The sequence below is a fragment of the Eptatretus burgeri genome, chromosome 7 (assembly GCF_056783735.1).
Source record: "Eptatretus burgeri isolate ZD-2024b chromosome 7, Ebu_testis_v1, whole genome shotgun sequence".
In the NCBI taxonomy this organism is placed as follows: domain Eukaryota; kingdom Metazoa; phylum Chordata; class Myxini; order Myxiniformes; family Myxinidae; genus Eptatretus; species Eptatretus burgeri.
In genome coordinates, this window is record NC_140967.1 from 34,291,305 (window position 1) to 34,300,612 (window position 9,308).

The 9,308-nt window shown below is 43.8% G+C and overlaps 1 protein-coding gene across 1 annotated transcript in view; it reads left to right on the forward strand.

The window, feature by feature from the left end:
- The window catches only part of MYO7A (myosin VIIA), a 161,384-nt gene that overhangs the window by 22,080 nt on the left and 129,996 nt on the right, over positions 1 to 9,308 (forward strand). The window contains exons 14-21 of the mRNA XM_085888027.1: positions 925 to 1,031; positions 2,716 to 2,853; positions 2,978 to 3,136; positions 4,699 to 4,791; positions 4,963 to 5,057; positions 5,198 to 5,282; positions 5,508 to 5,726; positions 5,851 to 5,958. Coding sequence (XP_085744153.1) covers positions 925 to 1,031; positions 2,716 to 2,853; positions 2,978 to 3,136; positions 4,699 to 4,791; positions 4,963 to 5,057; positions 5,198 to 5,282; positions 5,508 to 5,726; positions 5,851 to 5,958 — 1,004 coding nt within the window. The remainder of the gene's footprint in view (positions 1 to 924; positions 1,032 to 2,715; positions 2,854 to 2,977; positions 3,137 to 4,698; positions 4,792 to 4,962; positions 5,058 to 5,197; positions 5,283 to 5,507; positions 5,727 to 5,850; positions 5,959 to 9,308) is intronic.

Below are 9,308 nucleotides of genomic sequence, written 5' to 3' on the forward strand. Positions count from 1 at the left end.
CTGAGAGACATCTTGAGTGTGAGATTTGTCAGGATTAAGAGACATGTTCCATGTGTTGGACCAGTTTGTGATTTTATCCAGATCTGCAGAGTGCTGCTTACTGATCTGAGGGATGACAGATGGTATGGCAGAGGGTGGAGTCATCAGCAAAGAGATGAAGAAGATTTTCCAGAGAGTCGGAGAGATCATTTATGAAAACCAGAAAAAGAACAGGGCCCAGAACGCTACTTTGAGGAACTCCAGCCCGGACAGGAAGATGGGATGAAAGAACTCCATTTAGGGTCACACGTGACTGTGACAGGAGAGGAAGTCTGCGAGCCATGAGTGGAGATGGCCTTGGATACCATAGGAAGAGAGTTTGTTGAGCAGGGCAGAGTGCCAGACCATATCGAAAGCACGCGATATGTCATCGGAGATGGCTCTGATTTCATGTCCGGCATTGAGGACCTCCATCCATTGTTGGGAGAGCAGAAGCAGCATATCCAGGGTAGAGTGACCTGGTCTGAATCCAAATTGATAATCGGAAATCAAGCCATTGGAGAAGAGGAAGGATTTAATGTCTGAAGCGATGATTGATTCCTTAACCTTGCTGATGATTGGGAGAATGCTGATTGGTCTGTATTTGCATCGTTTCTATGCAGAGCGGTGATGTTTAGTAATGACTGCCCCCTCTCTGCCTGTGCAGGCTGTGTGGAAGGAAGGATGGGCTAACTGAAGGACATCCTAATGACTTTGGCGTAGACAAGCTAAAAACATTACCTCGAGTTGTCAACCTAATGTTTGCCATCAACATTAATCAACGTTTTTCATTGCACTGGATCTTCAAAATTGGACATTTACAAATCTCTAACCAACACTCATTACCTCCATCAAGTAATGTGAGATTATAACGTCTATTTCGATGTATGTGACTGATTGTGGCAGGTTTCTTGGAGAAGAACCGAGATACATTGCATGGAGACATCATCCAGCTCGTTCATTCATCCCGGAACAAGTTTATGAAGCAAATCTTTCAGGCTGATGTTGCCATGGTGTGTTTGATCATTCCCTAAATCTACTCTTTCCATTCATTCATTTATTTTGTTAACATCCACCCTTCTTTTTCTTGACTCCATCCTTAAGCTCTCATCACCAATTGTCCATGTTTAAAGTATCTGAGATTATCTTCTTCCCAATATGAATCCTTCCAGTGTGTTAACTTTACTTTGGTGGCAGCACATCTGGTCCTCCACATCTGGGAGAATGGATGACGGAAAAAGCAAATAATCAACCAAACATACTTGTCAACCTCATATTCGTTGTCAAATTTTTCATTCATCTCTCCTCATCCATTTTGTGTTCGTTATGTGGATGCAGTTTCTTTGTGGTTACACCGCCACCATCTCTGGTCCACACCACATTACCAGGACCCATAAGGTGAAAGAATATTTCATATGCTTTGCAATATCATGTACTTTTGCAGCAATGATTATGCAATGGCTCTCTCAATGATTTAAGCTCTTTATTCTTCATTTGTGTTTGATGAATTTTATAAGCCAAAAAATGATGGAATTGTTGATGTTTTCTGCACGTAGTCGTCTCTTGTTTCTGCACGCATTCCCTACCCATGATGGGAGGTTTCTAAATTGAGAAAATAAATATTGAGAAAAGAAAGGGAAAGAGAAAGGAATGTAGAGTAGTATGTGAGGAATTGGGTGCCAGGGTTTTGAAGGGGCGGGAAGGGCAGAAGAATTTCCTATCTTTCCGCCCTTCCCTTCCTTTTTCTCAACTTTAGCTCACCAGGAACGTAATTCTGGGAGCTTATGGGATGGCGCGTCGTCCGTCAGTCCGACCGTCCGTCCGTCCACAAATACTTGCAACTTCTTCTCTGAAACTACACATACGATTTTGTTGAAACTTTACCACAACGTTCACTTCTGTGTTTTTATCAAAGTGTTTTTATGGCATAAAAAAAAATCAGGTTCTAAGGGGGTTTATGGAGTGGGGTGGGGGGGTGGTTGCCCTCCAAAATATGTATTTGCTTTCTTCTCCAAAACTACCCACACAATTTCAATGAAACTTGACCACAACCTTCATCACCTATGATGTACCAAAGATTGTTCACAACATTAAAAAAATTGAGGTCTGAAGGGGTGTACGGGGGGCCGGGTGTACGGGGGGCAGGGTGCCCCCCCCAACATATGTATTTTCTCTCTTCTCTGAAACTACACACACAATTTCAATGAAACTTGACCGCAACCTTCATCACCCATGACGAACCAAAAATTGTTCACAACATTAAGAAAATCGGGGTTGAAGGGGATTTCCGGGGGGTGGGGGAGGGGTAAGGTTGCCTCCCAAAATACGTATTTGCTATAACATTGGTTCTTTGGTACATTTTGCTGATTCTGTCCCACGTTGATTTGCAACTTAATATCATTATTCTACTAAGTGAGTGCTCGGTGGTATTGCCACTATTTTCATTTACTCAATGAAGCAATCGCCCCCAACACTGACATGTCGGTAAAAAAATACATTTCCCTGAAAGCTCAGATTTTAAAAATAAATAAATGGTACTCATTGGTGCAGAAAATATCAACGACACCATTCCACAAACAAAGTCCATGAAAATGAAAACACCTGTCATGGTAGGACAGGAGTACCTAATATGTAGGCAGTGCCAAAGTACATGTTTAACTCCTTCAATTTGATGCAGCATGGTGGTGTGTGGTACAGGGGGCAGAGACTCGGAAACGCTCTCCGACCCTCAGCACCCAATTCAAGCGCTCTTTGGAGCAACTTATGAAGACCCTTGGTGCATGCCAGCCCTTCTTTGTGCGTTGTATCAAGCCAAACGAGCTCAAGAAGCCCATGGTGAGGAATGGTGACTTTCATGTTGGCAAAAGGGGTGGAGCAATTGTAAGTGTTAGTGTTGAGGATGTAAACCAATTAATAGAACACCATCATGATCTTCTTCCATCTCTGAACTCATTCATAGCTCTTTGATCGAGAGCTCTGTGTGAGGCAGTTGAGGTATTCTGGGATGATGGAGACTATCCGTATCCGCCGTGCCGGATACCCAATTCGGCACTCTTTCGTGGAGTTTGTTGACCGCTACCGCGTTCTCCTTCCAGGTATCAAGCCTGCTTACAAACAGGTATTTTATACCTTCGTATTGTAAAACTTCGCATACTGTGTCCCCTATTTCATTACAAATTTTATGTTCATTGTTGTTGATGCTGTAATTGGAGTACAAACACATCGACCACAGAGTGGGATCCATTTTGACAATACCTTCCTTGACTTGTTGCTGCACAAAGTGTTTCCAATTTCTAAAGTCCCAGGATTGTTGTTGATTGCATTGCTCATTCTTTTACGACACTGATGAAACACTTGCATGCATACGCTCTTCCATAGTATTCCATGGAAGGCAATTTTGAAGTGGATCCTAGAGTGAAATATTCCTGATGGAGGCATCCACTCTCTGATATTGGGTTATCATTGCTCAATGAAATTTGAACACAAAACATTCCTTCCTCTGGAACACAAAAAATGATCTCAAACTGATCAATGAGTGTTCTCTGAAAAGTCAGTTGATGACATCCATGGTTAATCAAACCAGACACGTGTGGGCAATTCTAATGACTGGAAAGAGTGTGTCTCTTGACTTCTGGCAGGATAATGCATGTGCACAAAGCATCTGAAGATTCTAATAATCATTATAAGATGGTAAACAACTGCTGAAAAAAGTAGTTGGTTTTTTTGCCCCACTCAGTTCTGCTCGAACAGGCCCACGGCACGGATATAGTCGATCCATCTCCCAGGAGAGACCCAGAGATCCCTCACATCTTTGATGTTGTGCTCTTGTCTAAGATGAGCCAGGACCGCAGAGTCTTTCTGAATGCATTTTGTTGTGTGAGAGGTGGCCTGGCAGAGGTTGCAGGTGTCGTTAGTGGTGCTGTCCTGTCGAGTCTGTGTTTGGAGTTTAAGAGCTGTGGGTGGTGTCCGCATCATCGGCATCCAAGGTGAACACGGTCAGACCTGGACAGTAGTTGGTCTGTGTCACGGATGGGTGGGGGTTTACTGCCTAGGATACTGTTTGGGCCTCGTTTGTTGATTGCGTTTATGGTGATGTGGGTGTGAATGCGTTTTTTGTAGTTTTTGTTGTTCATTGGTCAAATGCAGTGGATGTTTCCTCAAAGGTACTCTGATAACATGTTACATTTTCACCAAATGAATAACTTAGCACTGACTTGTGAGGTTCCAGGCAATGTGCACTCCTCTAACTAGTCAATAGTAAAGAAAAAACAATGCAGTACATCGAGGCTAGAACAGAATGGAATGGAACAAGAAGGAAAGAGGGGGGGCGGGGACACCAACAGTAGAGTAGAAGTAAGAGTGAGATCAAGTGGAGGATGATAAGGACACATGGGGGTGAACAAGCTACACATAATCTGAAACACAGCATAAAGAGGAAGGGGAATGCTGGGATGAAACAGGAAAGGACCAAACCAACCAACAAGTAACAAATTAAAAGAGGTGGGGGAGAGTGTTGAAAAATCACAATAACCTGGAAAAGGGGAGCTCTAAGGAATGGGGCCATTTTAGGTAGAAGAGATCAGGAGTAATCTTCTTTCAATGTGGATTAAATAAATAAATTAAGTGTTATGTGGATGCCATTGTTAGTTTTTGAGTGCTCTGTAAACATCACATCTGCAGGAGGACCTCCGAGGAGCTTGCCTCCGCATTGTGCAGTCTGTGCTGGCACAGGAGAACTACTGGCAAATTGGGAGCACTAAGGTCTTCCTCAAGGTATTTCAATGATCCAAATACCTTCACCATCCGATACCAAATTACATAACATCATCACACAATGCCTTGTTACTCCAAGCACTGTGATATACCATTTACAGTACATTGAAGATGATACTAACATAATATATTGTTCTCCCTTCATTACATATTGTGATGCCATGTTTGTAGGACCACCATGACATTCTCCTGGAGGTTGAGAGGGACAAAGCCATCACAGACAGGGTTATCCTAATCCAGAAGATTGTGCGTGGATTCAGAGCGAGGTTTGTTTCATGGTGACAAAATATTCTATTAATATTGGTTAATTCATAAATTAATGATTGGTAAGATCACCAAAAATATTTGCATAATTGTCATCTGTCATCAGTTGAAGTACAGTTATGACCCTCTGTCTCACATCCAGGTCCGACTACCTGAATCTACGAAATGCCTGTCTGGTGGTCCAGACGTGCTGGCGTGGATACCATTGTCGGAAGGCCTATGCTTCGGTACATTATTGCACTTCCATCATAGTTTTGCTTTTTCCCAAAGATTGTTCTTTAAAAACTTTTCAGTTTTTTTGCCTCTTGTTTTCTTTTCATGCATCGAACTTGCACCTCCTTTCCAGTTCGCGTTGCATATCCTCTGTGTCTTTTGCCTCCTTCCTTTCCCTCCTTTTGGTTGTCCTATCCAACAATCTTAAATTCCTGTTTTATTACCCTCTTCCTCAAAAGCTCCGTCAAGGCTTTGGACGTCTGCAGGCTTTGTACCGCACACGCCGCCTCTCTCATGACTTCTACTTGGTGTGCACACGTCTCGCCTCTTTCCAAGCCCGCTGTCGTGGATACCTGATTCGGCGAGCCTTCCGCCACCGCCTTTGGGCGACGCTCACCATACAGGCATACGTACGAGGAATGCTGGCACGTCGCCTGTACCGGCGACTCAGGACTGAGGTTCGTGCCTGCACCTTGTATAAAACAAAGAAGTATTTGGAATTACCATTAAATCGTTTGCAACTACTGTGTTTACATCATTAATAGAGCTCCAAAACGAATAACTTTATCACGGATTCTTCAGTACAAGCTGCGTCTTGAAGCAGAGAAACTGCGTCTTGTAGAGGAAGAGCGATTACGCAGGATCATGAGTGTAAAGAAGGCCAAGAAAGAGGCAGAGCGTCGACACCAGGTAGGGGGTCTTGCCATCCACCACAAGCATTGGCATCTGTTATCTGTATCATCATACTACTTACTCATCCTCAGCAAATATATACATGTGTGCACATGCATACACATACCCCCCCCCCCCCCCACACACACACACACACATGCTCAACATGTAATCTCTGCCTTTGTTTGCTTTGCATAGAAAAACTAACAAACAATGTCCATAGTTGGTATTCAAAATACAAAATTAATATTGTTTTCTTGTCTTGCAATACACAGCAAATCCCCCAAAAATGTGAAAAAAAATATTACTAAAGTTACCCAAACACAGCTGGTTTGTTTTGTGTTCCTGTCTGAGCCCATTGCTTATGATGATGGGATCCCATTGGTCGAGTCCTATACACTGTGTTGATTTGTCCATTGTATACTGATGTTATTGTAAACTAGAAGGGCACTCGAAAGAGCACATACCTCCACCACGTAATGCCTGATGCACGAGAACATATCGGGCCCAATACATTTTTGAAATATCATGCTATACAGTACTATATCGTTTTTGGCCTCATCTCTCAATGGTGAAGAATCACTTTAAAAATTAAATAATTCGTGTATTCAGATCCGGATTCAGATCTTCACCAAAATTGAATCAATTCGTCCTTGCCACACACCCAACCTGTCCACCAGGTTTCATCCAAATCCGTCCGCAACTTTTTTGAGATATCGTGCTATATATTAGTTTAGCCCAACCTCTCAATGATGAAGAATCATGTAAAAAAAAATTATCTCAGAATATACAAGCTCCTCCTTATAAGCATGACACTCAATATTGAAAAAGGATAGAGCATGGGCAAACAACCATATGTTGACAACCATAGTGCAAGCTTTGATGGGATGTATATTGTTACCACAACGGGTACCGAGTGTATTATGAGGGGTTAATCCTAATTTCTCCTTGAAAGAACCGGACCTGGGGCCACCGCTCACAATTAACTTTGTGGTGCAGTGGGTTGCTTAACAACCGCAAACGCCAATCAGTTAACCACGAGTTCCAGTGTCCACCGTCTAATTTTCCGTTTAATTTGAGGTCACGTGGCCTCCTGACTGGGGAATGCGCCCCCGGCGATGCACCAATCTTATTTCTATTTTATTATAATGCGGCCGAGCGTTTACCACTAGTGCACGCCGACTATGACAGGTTAATTAGTTTGGGAATTATCTCCCAGTCTGTCGAGGTTCGAACAATGCTGGATCAAAGGAAGGAAATTACAATCACGAACAGGTTGAAACGTCAACAAGGAATTTATTGTTATGAAAAATAAATAAACTGAAGGACTTTTTATTTCCTTGTCAATTAAATGGCTGAATTCAAATCAAATGTTCAATCAACAAAATAATCTCAAACAAATAATGAATTCAACAAGCATTTGTAGAAAAATGGATAAAGAGCAGATGCTTATCACAATGCCTTACTTAACAATTAAACATGAGACATGGGTACCCATCAGATTATTCAGGGGGAAAAAGAAATCCAGTCTCGGCGTACCAAGGCAGAAGTCGTCGTGTGTCTACTAAAATAACCCAAAATGTGTGAGTGTGCCTTGGTCTATCTCTCTAAATGAGCTCTCCACAGTCCAGCTCGTTTCCGCTGCCAGCGCCTTCCCTAACAATACACCCACACGCAAATAGGCTCGAACACCAATCGACGTCACGTCATCACTCCCAGGAACCAGGAACGCCAAGAACCAGGTACGCCAAGAGCCAGGTATGCCACGAACCAGGTACGCCAAGAACCAGGTATGCCAAGAAACAGGTACGCCAAGAACCAGGTACCCCAAAAAGCAAGTTCGCCAAGAACCAGGTACCGAGCAGAACCAGCAAGAACAATCCAACTTTCACCAACCGCCGTTTACTGCTGTCCCCAACCGTCAGGAGCTGTCACCAACTGTCAGCAGGATCTCTCACCAACTCTGATCAGGATCTCCCACCAACCGTCATCAGGATCTCCCACCAACTGCCAGCAGGATCTCTCTCCAACTCTCAGCAGGATCTCCCACCAACTGCTAACAAGGCAGCCCTGCTGTCTTTTTATATGCGACTAATGTGGACGGAGCCTCAAGCACGACTTCAGCCAAATCCAGCTTGCCTATTGGCACATCGCTGCACGTGACCTCCAACCATCCATTCTCACGGTCATTCTTTCCTGACCATCGAACGAGATGCAACTCCCAATTAACACAGGCCTGGCTTACGAGGCCATGTTTGGGGTGATGGACAAACGCCAGAAAGCAGCCACTTGCCGGAACAACCAGGCGAAAGCATGAAGCACTCACAAAACGTCAACGGGCAATTATCACTTCTTTGTTCAGCCCGATACGAAGAAGAGCCAGTCGGCGTCCATAGAGCTGCTGAACGGGATGTCAATCGCCGATGGAAAAAGGTGGGTGTCATATGTTGATGAACGAAAGTGGGCGTCGAACGTCAATGGAAAAGGTGGGTGCCTGAGGGAAATGATCCGAGACCACAGCCATGTTTGACCATCAGAATGAACTATCCAGGAAAAGCTTGCGGTGTGTTTAATGACTCAAATGTCCTGTAAGTCCAATGTGAAAATGATAACCAAAATAAAATGTGTAAATAAATTGTGTATTTCAAAGCCAATGTGTCTTGATGGAAAGGGAATAGACGAGTATCCGTTGGGCTTATGGCTATCTTTTTGCTTGTACGAACGGTGAATCTCGCTCATGCAGAAATGAAAACGGACGTAAAATCGTACGTCATGAATGTGTCCTAAAGAGGAAAAGGTTATCCCATAAGAAAGAAAGGGAACCTGTTCTCTACCCTTCTCCAATGCATCAAAGAGTTAGAACCCCACCAGACAAGGGGATGGGCCTATTCTGAACATGCTACTCTGCTCTCCCAACAATGGATGTAGATCCTTAATGCCAGACATTAAATCAGAACCATCTCCTGAGACATATCGTGTGCTTTCTATATGCTCTGGCACCCCACCCTGCTCACCAAACTCTCTTCCGATGGTGTCCAAGGACATCTCCACTCGTGGCTCGCAGACTTCCTCTTCTGTCGCAGCCAATGTGTGGCCTTCATGGAATTCTCTCATCCCCTCATCCTGTCCAGGCTGGAGTTCCTCAAGGCAGTGTTCTGGGCCCTGTTCTTTTTCTGGTTTTCATCAATGATCTCTCCGACTCTCTGCATCATCATACTCACAGTTTTGCCACCAACTGCAGATAAATTGACTGTAAATTGTAACTTGGGGTGTGCGCAGCCAGTTTGATCAAAAACTGTCTGCCGACAACTCCACGGATCAGGATACCATAGTTAGGTTGCAGTGCACAAACCACTCATCATACCTGG